The sequence below is a fragment of the Oncorhynchus keta genome, chromosome 34 (assembly GCF_023373465.1).
Source record: "Oncorhynchus keta strain PuntledgeMale-10-30-2019 chromosome 34, Oket_V2, whole genome shotgun sequence".
NCBI classification, from domain to species: domain Eukaryota; kingdom Metazoa; phylum Chordata; class Actinopteri; order Salmoniformes; family Salmonidae; genus Oncorhynchus; species Oncorhynchus keta.
This window is the reverse complement of record NC_068454.1, coordinates 4,738,075-4,756,472: the sequence shown is the minus strand read 5'-3', so window position 1 is coordinate 4,756,472 and position 18,398 is coordinate 4,738,075. Positions and strand designations below refer to the sequence as shown.

The window sequence follows — 18,398 nt, the reverse complement described above, 5'->3', positions numbered from 1 at the left end:
ACCTTTGCTCGGGCTTGGATCGCACAGTCCAATCACAGCATGCGGCAAAAGAAGAGCAACACGCTGAAGTGTTGGAGGAGGCGGCAGAGGTTATGTTGTACCCCTTCAAATGATTGAATTCAGCTATTTCAGTCACACTCTTTTCCTGACAGGGATATACAATTGAGTACACCGCCATGCAATCTCCATAGACAAAACATTGGCAGTAGAATGGCCCATACTGAAGAGCTCAGCGACTTTCAACGTGGCACCATCATAGCACGCCATCTCTCCAGCAAGTCAGTTTTGTCAAATTTCTGTCCTGCTGGAGCTGCCCTCTGTAGAACTGTACTGTTATTGTGGAGTGAAAATGTCTAGGAGCAACAAAGGCTCAGCCGCGACGTGATTGGCCACACAAGCTCAGAGAACGGGACCGACTACTGAAGCACGTAGCATATAAAATGTCCTTGGTTTACAACACTCAATACCGAGTTCCGAACTGCCTGCGGAAGCGACGTCAGCGCAATAACTGTTTTTGTCGGGAGCTTCGTGAAATGGGAGCTTCCGTGGCCGAGCAGCCTCAGAAAATCCTTAAAATCACCATGCGGAAAGATCAAAGGTCGTCTGGAGGGGTGTAAAGCTGGCCGCCCTTCAACCCTGGAGCAGTGAAAAAAACGCTTGCTCTGGAGTGATTAATCACGCTTCACCATCTGGCAGTCCGACGGACGAATCTGAGTTTGTCGGATGCCAGGAGAACACTTCCTGCCCCAATGCATAGTGCCAACTGTAAAGTTTGGTGGAGGAGGAATAATGGGTCTGTCATCATCCTGTTACAACACTCTACTCTCTTTTTATTTTATTCTCCTCAGAGGGATCGTCAGGTGTCAAGTATCAAGCTACACCAATGTCTCTCTCGCCCCTCGTTTTCTATACCAGGCGGTGTCAGACCGAGGTCTGGTATTTCTATACCAGGCGGTGTCAGACCGAGGTCTGGTATTTCCCAATAATTCCCAAGCCATTCTCTGCTACTGTCCGTCATGTAGTAATGAAGCATCGGGTCTTGGATCAACAGGCTCCGAGACAGCTTCTACCCCCATGCTATAAGACCGTTAGCTAACCTATGGCTACCTAGACTACCTACACTGCTTCTATTTTGCAATGACTCTATCCACACACTGACATAACTCTATCCACACACTGACAGAACTATATCCACACACTGACACTCTCACCCTATTCTGACTGTGTCCAAACAGCATCGTTTTGACTCTATCCTCGTGTCGTTCCCAGCTCCAGTGAACTACATGCCCTGATCTATCCAGATCAATTCATTGTCATTACCATACTTCTTCCACTCAGCCTCCAACGGAGGACTTGATCATCTGCTTCTGACATACCATGTAATCAAACACTGAATCCAGACGTTTCTGGTGAAACCTTACAATAATATGATATGCCTTCAGAAAGTATTCACACCCCTTATTCAACATTTTATTGAGTTACAGCCGGAATAAAACATGTATTATCTGTAAATGTTGTGTCATTGGCCAACACACAATACCCCGTAAAGTGGAAATATGGTTTTTAGACATTTTCCACCAATTAATTAAAAATTAAAACGCTGAAATGTATTGAGTCAATAAGTATTCAACCGCTTTTTGTTATGGCAAGGAGCCTAAATAAGTTCAGGAGTGAAAAATGTGCTTAAACAAGTCACAGAATAAGATGCATGGATTCACTCTGTGTGCAATAATAGTTTATAGCACAATGTTTAAATTACTACCTCATCTCTGTTCCCCACACATACAATTAAACGTGAGGTCCCTCAGTCGAACAGTGACTGAGGTCTTTCTATGATTCGCAAAGAAGGGTTCCTTTTGGTAGATGGGTAAAAACAAAAAGCAGACATTGTATATCCCTTTGAGCATGGTGAAGTTATTAATTATACTTTGGTTGGTGTATCAATACACCCAGTCACTACGAATATACAGACGCCTCTTAGATGACGGTGAGCTAAAAAAGAAAACGCTCAGGCATATCACAATGAGGCCAATGCATAGCATTTTTGCATAGTGTTGATAAAAGTGGAGTCAGGGGTTGGGCTGTCTCTCTCACACACACACACACACAGACATATATATGCTCCTCCACACCCCACACTCAAGGTCTGAGGTTCTGACTGAAAGTTCACTTTTACAGTAATGGTATTGGATACTCTCTCTCTCTCCTTTCCCATGGGCTATTTCTGTGGAGAGATTCTCTCTCTCTCTCTCTCTCTCTCTCTCTCTCTCTCTCTCTCTCTCTCTCTCTCTCTCTCTCTCTCTCTCTCTCTCTCTCTCTCTCTCTCTCTCTCTCTCTCTCTCTCTCTCTCTCTCTCTCTCTCTCTCTCTCTCTCTCTCTCTCTCTCTCTCTCTCTCTCTCTCTCTCTCTCTCTCTCTCTCTCTCTCTCTCTCCCCATGGGCTATTGCTGTGGAGAGATACTCTCTCTCTCTCCTTTCCCATGGGCTATTGCTGTGGAGAGATACTCTCTCTCTCATTTCCCATGGACTATTGCTGTGGAGAGATTCTCTCTCCCTCTCTCCTTTCCCATGGACTATTGCTGTGGAGAGATTCTCTCTCTCTCTATCCTTTCCCATGGACTATTGCTGTGGAGAGTATGCAAATATAAACACCATGACAAAGATTGTACTTTTGGGAGAAATGTCCTCTGGCCTGAATGTCCTCTGGGAGGTGTTTCCTCCTATAGAGGGAAGGGAGGGGAGAGTTTCCTCTTATAGAGGGAAGGGAAGGGAAAGGAGGCGTTTCCTCCTATAGAAGGGAGGGGAGGTGCTTCCTCCTATAGAAGGGAGGGGAGGTGCTTCCTCCTATAGAAGGGAGGGGAGGTGTTTCCTCCTATAGAAGGGAGGGGAGGTGTTTCCTCCTATAGAGGGAAGGGAAGGGAGGTGTTTCCTCCTATAGAAGGAAGGGAGGGGAGGTATTTCCTCCTATAGAAGGAAGGGAGGGGAGGTGTTTCCTCCTATAGAAGGGAGGGGAGGTGCTTCCTCCTATAGAAGGGAGGGGAGGTGCTTCCTCCTATAGAAGGAGGAGGGGAGGTGTTTCCTCCTATAGAAGGGAGGGGAGGTGCTTCCTCCTATAACTCCCACAGTTGCCCTTTTCCTTCTGTGTCAGTCAGAGTCAAAGGTCAGTGGGAGGGACCGATCTCCAGCTGTCTCCTCTCCCAGAGACAGACAGCGCTGATCATTATGACTGTGATATGTGGTTGTATCACCTAGTTACCTTAAGATGAATGCACTATGGTCGTCTCACCTAGTTACCTTAAGATGAATGCACTGTGGTTGTCTCACCTAGTTACCTTAAAACCTCTTGGCGCACCGATCCCTTTAGCGGGATCATTTTTGTCAATATCCAGTGAATTGCAGAGCGCCAAATTCAAATTAAATTACTATAAATATGTAATTTTCATGAAATCACAAGTACAATATACACTATACACTACAATATACACTCACGAGACTCCCAGTTACACAATAAATGTTTGTTTTGTTCGATAAAGATTGTTTTATATCAAAAAACCTCCATTTGGTAAGGCGTTTTGTTTAGTAAACCACAGGCTTGTGCGGTCACGGCGGGCAGACGAAAATTCCAAATAGTATCCGTAAAGTTCGTAGAAACATGTCAATTTTTTTTTTAATCAATCATCAGGTTGTTTTAACAATAAATAATCGATACATTTTCAACCGGATGATAGCCTTTTCAATAGGAGAGTATGAGTAAAGGTCTCGCTCCAGGCGCTCGTGCATGCACAAATCTGGGGAAACCTAGCTATCCACTGACGCGATGTGATCATTCTCGCTAATTTTTCAGAATAAAAGCCTGAAACTATGTCTAAAGACTGTTCACACCCTGTGGAAGCCTGGTTGATATCTGGTTGATATCCCTTTAAATGGAGGATAGACTTGCAATGGAAAAGAGAGGTTTCAGAATAACAGCACCTCCTGGTTGGATTTTCCTCAGCTTTTCGCCTGCAATATCAGTTCTGTTATACTCACAGACAATATTTTGTGTTTTCTATCCTAATTTCTATCCTAATCTGCCAATTATATGCATATTCTAGCATCTGGGCCTGAGAAATAGGTTTACTTTGGGCGCGTTTTTCATCCAAACATCAAAATACTGCCCCCTAGTCTCAAGAGGTTTTAAGATGAATGCACTGTGGTTGTCTCACCTAGTTACCATAAGATGAATGCACTGTGGTTGTCTCACCTAGTTACCATAAGATGAATGCACTGTAAGTCGCTCTTGATTAGATCGTCTGATAAATGACTAAATCGGAAATGTAGTCACTCTCATCTATAAACATTGTCATACAGGTGGGTGGATGCTGTACATGTGCCCACTCTGTGCTCGCCCACTTCTTCCATCCATGCCTATTCTCACTAAGCTGCATCCACTTAGCACGCTCTCTCTCTCCCTTTCTCACACAAACAACGATTCCCCATCCAACCCCACTCTCAACTTCGGGACGAGGCATGCAAATAGCTGGGTCACCTGAATATGTTTCTCGTTTATAGTGAACCTGTTTATAGTGAACCTGTTTATAGTGAACCTGTTTATAGTGAACCTGTCTATAGTGAACCTGTTTATAGTGAACCTGTCTATAGTGAACCTGTTTATAGTGAACCTGTCTATAGTGAACCTGTCTATAGTGAACCTGTCTATAGTGAACCTGTCTATAGTGAACCTGTCTATAGTGAACCTGTCTATAGTGAACCTGTTTATAGTGAACCTGTCTATAGTGAACCTGTCTATAGTGAACCTGTCTATAGTGAACCTGTTTATAGTGAACCTGTTTATAGTGAACCTGTCTATAGTGAACCTGTCTATAGTGAACCTGTTTATAGTGAACCTGTCTATAGTGAACCTGTTTATAGTGAACCTGTTTATAGTGAACCTGTTTATAGTGAACCTGTCTATAGTGAACCTGTCTATAGTGAACCTGTTTATAGTGAACCTGTTTATAGTGAACCTGTCTATAGTGAACCTGTCTATAGTGAACCTGTTTATAGTGAACCTGTTTATAGTGAACCTGTTTATAGTGAACCTGTCTATAGTGAACCTGTTTATAGTGAACCTGTCTATAGTGAACCTGTTTATAGTGAACCTGTTTATAGTGAACCTGTTTATAGTGAACCTGTTTATAGTGAACCTGTTTATAGTGAACCTGTTTATAGTGAACCTGTCTATAGTGAACCTGTTTATAGTGAACCTGTTTATAGTGAACCTGTTTATAGTGAACCTGTCTATAGTGAACCTGTTTATAGTGAACCTGTCTATAGTGAACCTGTCTATGGTGAACCTGTTTATCTCTCTCAGAAATGAGAGAGACAGCACACATGTGCTTTCTTCCCAAACAATCATTATTTTTCTACAATATAGAGGAGAAGAAAATAACTCCTGAGTAAGGAAGTGAGTAAATGTCTGGAACCTCTGTGATGTAACACCATAAACCACACAGTCTAGAACCTCTGTGATGTAACACCATAAACCACACAGTCTAGAACCTCTGTGATGTAACACCATAAACCACCCAGTCTAGAACCTCTGTGATGTAACACCATAAACCACACAGTCTAGAACCTCTGTGATGTAACACCATAAACCACACAGTCTAGAACCTCTGTGATGTAACACCATAAACCACACAGTCTAGAACCTCTGTGATGTAACACCATAAACCACACAGTCTAGAACCTCTGTGATGTAACACCATAAACCACACAGTCTAGAACCTCTGTGATGTAACACCATAAACCACCCAGTCTAGAACCTCTGTGATGTAACACCATAAACCACACAGTCTAGAACCTCTGTGTCTAGAACCTCTGTGATGTAACACCATAAACCACCATAAACCACACAGTCTAGAACCTCTGTGATGTAACACCATAAACCACCCAGTCTAGAACCTCTGTGATGTAACACCATAAACCACACAGTCTAGAACCTCTGTGATGTAACACCATAAACCACACAGTCTAGAACCTCTGTGAACCTGTAACACCATAAACCACAGTCTAGAACCTCTGTGATGTAACACCATAAACCACAGAACAGTCTAGAACCCTCTGTGATGTAACACCATAAACCACACAGTCTAGAACCTCTGTGATGTAAACACCATAAACCACACAGTCTAGAACCTCTGTGATGTAACACCATAAACCACACAGTCTTAAACACCATAAACCACACAGTCTAGAACCTCTGTTTAACACCATAAACCACCAGTCTAGAACCTCTGATTTAACACCATAAACCACACAGTCTAGAACCTCTGTGATGTAACACCATAAACCACCCAGTCTAGAACCTCTGTGATGTAACACCATAAACCACACAGTCTAGAACCTCTGTGATGTAACACCATAAACCACCCAGTCTAGAACCTCTGTGATGTAACACCATAAACCACCCTAGAACCTCTAAACCACCCAGAAACCTCTGTGATGTAACACCATAAACCACACAGTCTAGAACCTCTGTGATGTAACACCATAAACCACACAGTCTAGAACCTCTGATTTAACACCATAAACCACACAGTCTAGAACCTCTGTGATGTAACACCATAAACCACCCAGTCTAGAACCTTGGTTATGTAACACCGTAAACCACACAGTCTAGAACCTCTGTGATGTAACACACCACCCAGTAGAACCACACCAGTCTAGAACCTCTGTGATGTAACACCATAAACCACACAGTCTGGAACCTCTGTGATGTAACACCATAAACCACAGTCTAGAACCTCTGTGATGTAACAACCACCCAGTCTAGAACCTTGGTTCTAGAACCTGTAACACCATAAACCACCCAGTCTAGAACCTCTGTGATGTAACACCATAAACCACACAGTCTAGAACCTTGGTTAACACCATAAACCACACAGTAAACACCATAAACCACCCAGTCTAGAACCTCTGTGTTGTAACACCATAAACCACCCAGTCTAGAACCTCTGTGATGTAACACCATAAACCACCCAGTCTAGAACCTCTGTGTTGTAACACCATAAACCACACAGTCAATAACCTCTGTGATGTAACAACATAAACCACACAACCTCTGTCTAGAACCTCTGATTTAACACCATAAACCACCCAGTCTAGAACCTCTGATTTAACACCATAAACCACCCAGTCTAGAACCTCTGTGATGTAACACCATAAACTACCCAGTCTAGAACCTCTGTGATGTAACACCATAAACCACCCAGTCTAGAACCTCTGTGTTGTAACACCATAAACCACCCAGTCTAGAACCTCTGTGATGTAACACCATAAACCACCCAGTCTAGAACCTCTGTGATGTAACACCATAAACCACAGTCTAGAACCTCTGTGATGTAACACCATAAACCACACAGTCTAGAACCTCTGTGATGTAACACCATAAACCACCCAGTCTAGAACCTCTGTGATGTAACACCATAAACCACCCAGTCTAGAACCTCTGTGATGTAACACCATAAACCACCCAGTCTAGAACCTCTGTGATGTAACACCATAAACCACCCAGTCTAGAACCTCTGTGATGTAACACCATAAACCACACAGTCTAGAACCTCTGTGATGTAACACCATAAACCACACAGTCTAGAACCTCTGTGATGTAACACCATAAACCACCCAGTCTAGAACCTCTGATTTAACACCATAAACCACACAGTCTAGAACCTCTGATTTAACACCATAAACCACCCAGTCTAGAACCTCTGTGATGTAACACCATAAACCACCCAGTCTAGAACCTCTGTGATGTAACACCATAAACCACCCAGTCTAGAACCTCTGTGATGTAACACCATAACACCAGTCTAAACCAAACCCTCTGTGATGTAACACCACCAGTCTAGAACCTCTAAACCACCCAGTCTAGAACCTGATGTAACACCATAAACCACCCAGTCTAGAACCTCTGTGATGTAACACCATAAACCACACAGTCTAGAACCTCTGTGATGTAACACCATAAACCACACAGTCTAGAACCTCTGTGATGTAACACCATAAACCACACAGTCTAGAACCTCTGTGATGTAACACCACGTGTGTGTGAACCTCTGTGTGTGTGTGTGTGTGTGTGTGTGTGTGTGTGTGTGTGTGTGTGTGTGTGTGTGTGTGTGTGTGTGTGTGTGTGTGTGTGTGTGTGTGATGTGTGTGTGTGTGTGTGTGTGTGTGTGTGTGTGTGTGTGTGTGTGTGTGTGTGTCTGTGTGTGTGTGTGTGTGTGTGTGTGTGTGTGTGTGTGTGTGTGTGTGTGTGTGTGTGTGTGTTCTTCAAGATTCTTCTGAACTGACCTCCAGGACTCTTCCACTGTCATTACCCCAGGGAAGATGTGCTGCCTCTGAGGGAGGATTTCCCCTGCACACCGCCTCATTCATTCCCCTCTTACCCACCATTCATATATTTATTTCCCCACGCTACTGTTGACCATATAACCGCTGTAAATAAATAAAAATGTCCTAAATGAAGAAATACATTTTTTTTCAACTTAACCAGCACTTGCACTTCATCCATGTCAATAGTTGATGCACTATTTATCAAGTGTCGGTGCTCATGTTTGCTGCACCTTGTGGGTTGATATGCATCCGATGCGTATTCTAAAGGAGATGACCGGCAAAGTTCTCTTGCGGGTACTGATAGGCTGAAAGGCCAGGCGGTACTAGCTTTAAATGGGAAAGAAATACAAATATGAACGCCATTTCATTGGAGCTTTAAAAATGCAAAACACGATAATAGCTCTATCTGTTATTGGTGGAACAACTTTCCAATAGCGTGCTTCTCAGCTCACGCTGCTGCACGCCTTTACCATCTGTCCCTGTGGACCTGGTATGGTGAGAGAGGTGTGACAGCACCACTGGTGACAAAGCTGCAGCTTGACCATGTGTTTGGCCCGAAAGGCCTCACGCAACCAGAGGCATCACTACCGAGCCCCATGAGACCAGAGGCGTCACTACCGAGCCCCATGAGACCAGAGGCGTCACTACCGAGCCCCATGAGACCAGAGGCGTCACTACCGAGCCCCATGAGACCAGAGGCATCACTACCGAGCCCCATGAGACCAGAGGCGTCACTACCGAGCCCCATGAGACCAGAGGCGTCACTACCGAGCCCCATATGAGACCAGAGGCATCACTACCGAGCCCCATGAGACCAGAGGGTCACTACCGAGCCCCATGAGACCAGAGGCGTCACTACCGAGCCCCATATGAGACCAGAGGCATCACTACCGAGCCCCATGAGACCAGAGGCGTCACTACCGAGCCCCATATGAGACCAGAGGCGTCACTACCGAGCCCCATGAGACCAGAGGCATCACTACCGAGCCCCATGAGACCAGAGGCGTCACTACCGAGCCCCATAGCCCATGAGACCAGAGGCGTCACTACCGAGCCCCATGAGACCAGAGGCATCACTACCGAGCCCCATGAGACCAGAGGCGTCACTACCGAGCCCCATGAGACCAGAGGCGTCACTACCGAGCCCCATATAGGAACCATTTAAAATTCCTTAAATCAAGCAAACCAGACAGCACAATATTTTTTTTTATGTTTCATTGATGGATAGCCAGGGGCACACTCAAACATAATTTACAAAAAAAGCAGGCCGTAGGCATGACCAGGGATGTTCTCTTGAGAAGGGTGTGAATTGGATATTTGTCCTGTCAAAATGTAACAAGTACATTTAGGTGTCGGGGAGAACGTATGTAAAACTTAGATTTTATTGAGGAGTGAGTGATTTAAAATTAAAAAGTTGGCAGAAATATAAATAGTAAAGTAAAGTACAGATCATCCCCATAAAACTACTTAAGTAGTACTTTAAAGTATTTTTACTTAAGTACTTCACACCACTGGAAATTCTCATAAGTACAGGCCACCGTCAGAATGTATCATATCAACAGGGCCTTGCCTTGTCCAACACATGATTCTTTCCAGAACTTTCTCCAGTGTCAGTCCTCAGATGCTCCCTTCAGCATCCTTCACCTCTGCTTGGCAGTCGACTGCCTGCACCTCCTTAAACTAAACTACCCCCTCCAATACTTTTCCCTCTGCTTGAGCTGCTATGTTATTGTACTAACGGTCTTGCTCGCTCCTCAATTCATTATTTAAGGTGGGATCCAAAATTCCCCTCTCTTCAGGGCAAGGAATAATCACTGCAGTCAGCTCCAAATACATCAGCTGGGCTGCAATGGGCGGGGCATATTTCTATAAATAGTGCCACGACAATCACATCAGCCCAACAGCACCACCGGATGTCTCTGCTCGCCCGCTCACGTTTATGGGATATATAGATATGTCATAGATTCTCCGACACTAGAGCACCGCCTGTGGAAGAGGGAGGAGAGGGAAAAGAACCCCTTACCTCCATGCCTTGGCCTGACGGTAATAATACTGCTAGGCTAACTCCCCTCCATACCTTGGCCTGCGGTGATAATAGCGCTAGGCTAACTCCCCTCCATACCTGGGCCAGACGGTAATAATACTGCTAGGCTAACTCCCCTCCATACCTTGGCCTGACGGTAATAATACTGCTAGGCTAACCCCCCTCCATACCTTGGCCAGACGGTAATAATACTGCTAGGATAACTCCCCTCCATACCTTGGCCTGCGGTGATAATAGCGCTAGGCTAACCCTCCTCCATACCTTGGCCAGACGGTAATAATACTGCTAGGCTAACTCCCCTCCATACCTTGGCCTGCGGTGATAATAGCGCTAGGCTAACCCCCCTCCATACCTTGGCCAGACGGTAATAATACTGCTAGGCTAACTCCCCTCCATACCTTGGCCTGCGGTGATAATAGCGCTAGGCTAACCCCCATCCATACCTTGGCCTGACGGTAATAATACTGCTAGGCTAACTCCTCTCCATACCTTGGCCTGCGGTGATAATAGCGCTACGCTAACCCCCTTCCATACCTTGGCCTGACGGTAATAATACTGCTAGGCTAACTCCCCTCCATACCTTGGCCAGACGGTAATAATACTGCTAGGCTAACTCCCCTACATACCTTGGCCTGATGGTGATAATTGCGCTAGGCTAACTCTCCTCCATACCTTGGCCTGACGGTAATAATAGAGCCAGGCTAACTCCCCTCCATACCTTGGCCTGCGGTGATAATTGAGCTAACTCCCCTGCATACCTTGGCCTGACGGTGATAATTGAGCTAGGCTAACTCCCCTGCATACCTTGGCCTGACGGTGATAATTGAGCTAGGCTAACTCCCCTCCAAACCATGGCCTGACGGTGATAATTGCGCTAGGCTAACTCCCGTACATACCATGGCATGGCGACGATAATACCTCTAGGAAACCTAACCCCCTCCCCTCCAAACCATGGCCTGACGGTGATAATTGAGCTAGGCTAACTCCCGTACATACCATGGCGACGATAATACCTCTAGGAAACCTAACCCCCTCCCCTCCAAACCATGGCCTGACGGTGATAATTGCGCTAGGCTAACTCCCGTACATACCATGGTATGGCGACGATAATACCTCTAGGAAACCTAACCCCCCTCCAAACCATGGCATGGCGACGATAATACCTCTAGGAAACCTAACCCCCCCCCCTCCTCCAAACCATGGCATGGCGACGATAATACCTCTAGGAAACCTAACCCCCTCCCCTCCAAACCATGGCATGATAATTGCGCTAGGCTAACTCCCGATAATGGTATGGCCTCTAGGAAACCTAACCCCCCTCCAAACCATGCCCCTCCAAACCAAACCATGGCCTGACGGCGATCAGTCAATGAGCAGCCAGCTGTGCACAAATACAACCACCCGTGGTGCCATTGTTTTGAGGGCACATTTATTTTCCCATGAGGCCCCTCATTATTAGCCAGATAATTCTAATTTTGTGCAAAAAAAATAAAAGTTACATCTGGCAGTCCACCCCTGTGATAAGACACAGCATAGTACATACAGACCTACACCACTGAACATCTAGTGTCATGTGAGACATTTACATTTAAGTCATTTAGCAGACGCTCTTATCCAGGTGCATTCACCTTATGACATCCAGTGGAACAGCCACTTTACAATAGAGAGCCTGTGTCTTGGCCACATTCCTATCTAAGTGCTGAAAAGTTGTATCCATCTATTATTAGATTAAGCACACAACAAAATACCAACCAGACTGAGTTATGTGGTCCAGTCAGACACTGAGTCCAGGAGTGGAGGTTATGATATAAACCAGACAGTGTGTCTTGGAGTGGAGGTTATGATATACTGTAGACAGCGTGTCTAGGAGTGGAGGTTATGATATAAACCAGACAACGTGTCTAGGAGTGGAGGTTATGATATACTGTAGACAGCGTGTCTAGGAGTGGAGGTCTAGATATACTGTAGACAGCGTGTCTAGGAGTGGAGGTTTAGATATACTGTAGACAGCGTGTCTAGGAGTGGAGGTTATGATATACTGTAGACAGCGTGTCTAGGAGTGGAGGTCTAGATATACTGTAGACAGCGTGTCTAGGAGTGGAGGTTATGATATACTGTAGACAGCGTGTCTAGGAGTGGAGGTCTAGATATACTGTAGACAGCGTGTCTAGGAGTGGAGGTTATGATATACTGTAGACAGCGTGTCTAGGAGTGGAGGGCTAGAGCAGGCAGAGTGTCTAGGAGTGGAGGGCTAGACGCAGGCAGAGTGTCTAGGAGTGGAGGGCTAGACGCAGGCAGAGTGTCTAGGAGTGGAGGGTTAAATATACTGTAGACAGCGTGTCTAGGAGTGGAGGCTCAGATATACTGTAGACAGCGTGTCTAGGAGTGGAGGGCTACATATACTGTAGACAGTGTGTCTAGGATAGGAGTGGAGGTTCAGATATACTGTAGACAGTGTGTCTAGGAGTGGAGGGCTAGACACAGGCAGAGTGTCTAGGAGTGGAGGGCTAGACGCAGGCAGAGTGTCTAGGAGTGGAGGGCTAGACGCAGGCAGAGTGCCTAGGAGTGGAGGGCTACATATACTGTAGACAGTGTGTCTAGGATAGGAGTGGAGGTTCAGATATACTGTAGACAGCGTGTCTAGGAGTGGAGGGCTAGACACAGGCAGAGTGTCTAGGAGTGGAGGCTCAGATATACTGTAGACAGCGTGTCTAGGAGTGGAGGGCTAGACACAGGCAGAGTGTCTAGGAGTGGAGGGATAGACGCAGGCAGAGTGTCTAGGAGTGGAGGGCTAGATATACTGTAGACAGCGTGTCTAGGAGTGGAGGGCTAGACACAGGCAGAGTGTCTAGGAGTGGAGGGCTAGATATACTGTAGACAGCGTGTCTAGGAGTGGAGGGCTAGACGCAGGCAGAGTGTCTAAGATGAGAAGCTCTGAAGCAGGCAGAGTGTCTAAGATGAGAAGCTCTGAAGCAGGCAGAATGTCTAAGATGAGATGCTCAGATGCTGGTAACTGGTTTAAGATGAGAACCTTTGACTGAGTAGCATCCAGAAGACCTGGCAACATGGCAGTCAATCTACTTAATCTGCTAGGTTCTGTTGGCTACTCGATTCCACACAACAAACATATAACCTACTCCATCCCAAAAAAAGCAATGCAGGAGCGGGCCTGTGTTAACATTTCACAACCACTGTTGGTCTACCGATACGGTAACCGCTAGTCAGCATGCATTCATCTGGCCCTTGTAACAATGCTGATGGGAAGGATAGGCTTTTAGCTTGGATGGTTTTATACACCATCATCGGTCCATTTAAGAAATACGACAGGGGGAAACTAGGCACACACACACGCGCGCACACACACACACACACACTACTCACCTTGCAAATGTGAAAGTTTTCCGAGAGTAGCGTCTCCTGGACATGGATATCCTGTGGAGTGGGCGGGGTACCGGCTGCACTGCTGCATGACGGGGACGCGACAGCCCCCTGAGAGGAGGAAGACAGGCCATCCAGTACCTTCCGAAACTTCTTCATCTTCCTTTAGTTTACTGAGAAATAAGAACGTCTATATCAAAATATTCTAGCAACCTTATCAAGAGTTGTAATTCTTTTCAAAGGTTAAGATGAGGCGAGTATGTTTGGTGTTTTTGAGGGTTGGCAGGCGTCGCTTCCTGTAGCCTCTCTCTCTCCTTCGCTCTCCTTTTTAAGTGCAATTCAAAAAGTCCTGGAGGGACCTCATCGTGCACTTAGGCTTCCGTCCACAAAATTGTTTATCTTGGTTTGATGGGGATGCTTATTGGTAAAAGAGACTAGCCAATTGCTAATGGAGGTCTATTGCGCACCAGAGTATGCCACGGTAAGGATTTCACCTAAGAAACTTCATGTTTCTTTAGCCTGCTAAAACCGCATTAGAATAAAGCATGACGGCAAAAGACAAACTAAACAATGTAAATCAATGAACTGCAACAATTATGAGCGACTAACTATACAGATAACCAGCTAAATGATCAAACAGTTACCAATAGACTACCAAAACAATGCTTCAAACAAAAATCGCACTGTTTTGGCAGAATGGAGAGTGAGGCAGATCTACGCAGAGAGACAATGCAGCTCGCTTCCACTCTCTTGGCATCAAAACTCGAAAATAAAGTCAACCATCGTGCGAACCAAGAAGAGGAACAGGTAAACGAGAGTGGAATCAGGTCAAATGAAGTCGTCAAGACGATTTGTCGCGGTTGTTGACAGCCCCTCTCCTCCCAGCCTTGATTCCGTGCAGTCGAGCCCTGTCCGTGGTACTGGAAAACTTTACTCTGGCCCCGCCTCTTGGTTTCCATCATCTCCCCGCCCTTGCTCGCAAGCGATTGGATTACGGTTCTCAGCCAATACGTACCAAATGGTATGTTGAATAAAAGCAACGGGGAAATAATAAACTTCGCCTGCTGGTTTGTGGAACCGCCCTATTTTAAAAACGTGGATTTGTGTGAATAGCCTATTCATATTCATCAGGCTTCCACACATGGGGAAACCAAACTTGACTCTCAGTAAATGTGGATGGGGAAAACACTAAGGTGACAGCCTAAGGTTGTTGCTTGTTTAGCAATACGAGAAGTCCTTTAATTCAGCCTTATGGTGCCGGAACAGGATCCGGATCCTCTCAGTTTTGGACGCATGCCTTCCGGAACCTATGCCCGTTTGCCCGGATCCGGTAGCATACATCTAATAAACAAAACTTTTCGACTGTTTGCAACGTAATAAATCCAACAATAGAGATCAGAAGATCAGAGAGAGAGATCTTCACCCTGGAGTGATATTCTGTGAATTGATTCAGGGGGCGCTGGGACCGGAGATTGTTTGCGTAACTTTGTAGGTTTTGAGACCAAGGTGTGCCCGTTTCCGTGGTGAGAGAGAGACAAACGTGTGCGTGCATGTATCTCTCTCCATCTCTCTGCGCTCTGATAGACATAAGCCTGCCACTTCCCATCTCTCCGGTGTTGCACTGCATAATTTATTTTAAAGTATCTAATATGCACATTAGTCTTATTTTTCCCCTTAGGCCTCTAGAATTTGTATTGTTATGGTAAGATATGCCACATTATTTGTGGTTGCATTTCTGACACGTTTTGGCAGTGGCCTGCCTTCCTGAATTATGGCCTAGTGGGCAGGCAGGACCGCATCTGCAGTTTGATAAGAACAGACAGGCAGTAGCCCATCCACTTAAGACACAACATCCAAAACCAACTGAAATCTGTTTGTGAACATCGAAATTGACATGTTTTGACAACGAAACTCATTTCATCAAACTGTTGAGGAGAGAGGAATGAGAGAGGAGAGAGGAATGAGAGAGGAGAGAGGAATGAGAGAGGAGAGAGGAATGAGAGAGGAGAGAGGAATGAGAGAGGAGAGAGGAATGATTGAGGAGAGAGGAATGAGAGAGGAGAGAGGAATGAGAGAGGAGAGAGGAATGAGAGAGGAGAGAGGAAGAAGAGAGGAGAGAGGAATGAGAGAGGAGAGAGGAATGATTGAGGAGAGAGGAATGATTGAGGAGAGAGGAATGAGAGAGGAGAGATGAATGAGAGAGGAGAGAGGAATGAGAGAGGAGAGAGGAATGAGAGAGGAGAGAGGAATGAGAGAGGAAGTGGGGTATGATGAGATATTCTGTAAGGTAACAACTATTAATTATTTTAAAATTATTCAAAATAAATTACACTATAATTGTAGCCTATTTCTGTAGGCAAAAAAGAAGAAGAAAATGTTGCCTGTTCTGATTTATATTTAGGTTGCAGGGAGATTCTGGGAATGTTTTCCTGTGAAGTTTTATTTATGCTCTGAGAAAGGAAGATACAGGTTGTTTGGAGGTTTACTTCCTTAAAACTTTCACTGCATGTTTCAACATTTCTTTTTTTTACTCTAAGCACAGAGAGGAACAAATGGAAATTAATTTCCATAGTCCATAATCATACAAAAACATAGCAGTTAACCCACTGTTCCCCAGTATGCCATCATTGTAAATAAGAATTTGTTCTTACCTGACTTGCCTAGTTAAATAAAGGTTAATAAATAAAGTATATACATACATATGAGATGAGTAAAGAAGTATGTAAACATTATTAAAGTGACCAGGGATTCCATGTCTATGTACACAGGGCAGCAGCCTAAGGTGCAGGGTTACATAACCGCGTGGTAACCGCGTGGTAGCTGGCTAGTGATGACTATTAAACAGTCTGATGGCCATGAGATTGAAGCTGTTTTTCAGTCTCTGTCCCAGCTTTGATGCACCTGTACTGACCTCGCCTTCTGGATGGCAGCAGAGTGTACAGGCCATTGTTCGGTGGTTGATAACCTTGATGATCTTTTTGGCCTTCCTGTGACATCAGGTGCTGTAGGTGTCCTGGAGGGCAGGTAGTTTGTCCCCAGGGATGCGTTGGACAGACCGCACCACCCTCTGTAGAGCCCTGTAGTTGTAGATGGTGCAGTTGCCGTACCAGGCGGTGATACAGCCCGAACAGGATGCTCTCAATTGTGCATCTGTAAAAGTTTGTGAGGGTTTTAGGGGCCAAGCCAAATTTCATTAGCCACCTGAGTTTGAAGAGGCGCTGTAGCGCCTTCTCACAACACTGTCTGTGTGGGTGGAACCATTTCAGATCATCAGTGATGTGTACGCCGAGGAACTTGAAGTTTTCCACCTTCTCCACTGCGGTCCCATCGATGTGGATGGGGGCGTGCTCCCTCTGCTGTTTCCTGAAGTCCACGATCAGCTGATTTGTCTTGCTGACATTGAGTGAGAGGTTATTTTCCTGGCACCACTCTCACAGGGCCATCATCACCTCCTCCCTGTAGGCTGTCTCGTCATTGTTGGTAATCAGTCCTACTACTGTTGTGTCGTCTGCAAACTTGATAATTGAGTTAGAGGCGTGAGTGGCCACGCAGTCATAGGTGAACAGGGAGTACAGGAGGGGACTGAGCACACACCCTTGTGGGGCCCCTGTGTTGAGGATCAGTGAAGTGGATGTGTTGTTTCCTACCTTCACCACCTGGGGGGCGGTACGTCAGGAAGTCCAGGACACAGTTTCGCCATTATCACTGTTTTACCATTATCACTATCATCAACATTATCACCATTATCATTGTTATCACCATGATCTCCGCTGTCACCGTTATCGTCACTGTCTCCGTTATCGCCATTGACTCCATTATCACCATTATCTCCGGTATCACCATTATCAGTTATTACCGTTATCACCGGTATCACCATTAACTCCGTTATCACCATTATCACAGTTATCACTGTTATTACTATTGTTACCATTAACACCATTAGCTCTGTTATCACCATTATCACCATTATCACTGTTATTACTATTGTCACCATTAACACCATTACCTCCATTATCACTATTATCCGGCACTCTAAGAAACACTTTTTGTCACTTTTTTTCGTATTCATTCCAGTACATCAGAGACCCCCAGGTCCAACCACCTCTCTCTCGAGCTCAATTTTGTTCAGACACCTCCCGATTTACAAATAAAGCACTGGTTACAACCTTCCCCGGCTGTTTGCATTTGGCAGCTGTGCAATTAGTCATCACACCGGCTTCTGGAACAAAAGTGACCTGCCTGCTCCTCATTAAAAAGCAATAACTGGGAACAATAAATAATGAAATTCAACACAGAGAAACGTTTATCTGGTGATGACGCGTACGCGACGTTCACATTCTGTGGTCCTTCTGTAGCTCAGTTGGTAGAGCATGGCGCTTGTAACGCCAGGGTAGTGGGTTCACATCTAGTCACACATGACTGTAAGTCGAAAAAGCGTCTAAATGGCACTAGTCATGAAGGTTAACACAGAAGAGGCGCCACGGTGAATAGGAACGACCCCGCAGAGACGGTGGACTGCATTGAATAAGCGCTTACATCACCAAGTAGCCTCTCTTCTCTCTCTCTCTCTCTCCCACGGCAACAGTCAACCCTTAAGA

At 45.4% G+C, this 18,398-nt stretch overlaps 1 protein-coding gene across 2 annotated transcripts in view; it reads right to left on the bottom strand.

Moving 5' to 3' along the window:
* Nucleotides 1-14,709, bottom strand: part of LOC118375798 (syntaxin-binding protein 5-like) — a 253,656-nt gene extending 238,947 nt beyond the window's left edge. For both annotated transcript variants that reach the window (XM_052492755.1, XM_052492757.1), the window contains exon 1: nt 13,804-14,709. In XM_052492755.1, the coding sequence (XP_052348715.1) occupies nt 13,804-13,959 (156 nt within the window). In that variant the 5' untranslated portion in view covers nt 13,960-14,709. The remainder of the gene's footprint in view (nt 1-13,803) is intronic.
* Between the last annotated feature and the right edge of the window lie 3,689 nt (nt 14,710-18,398).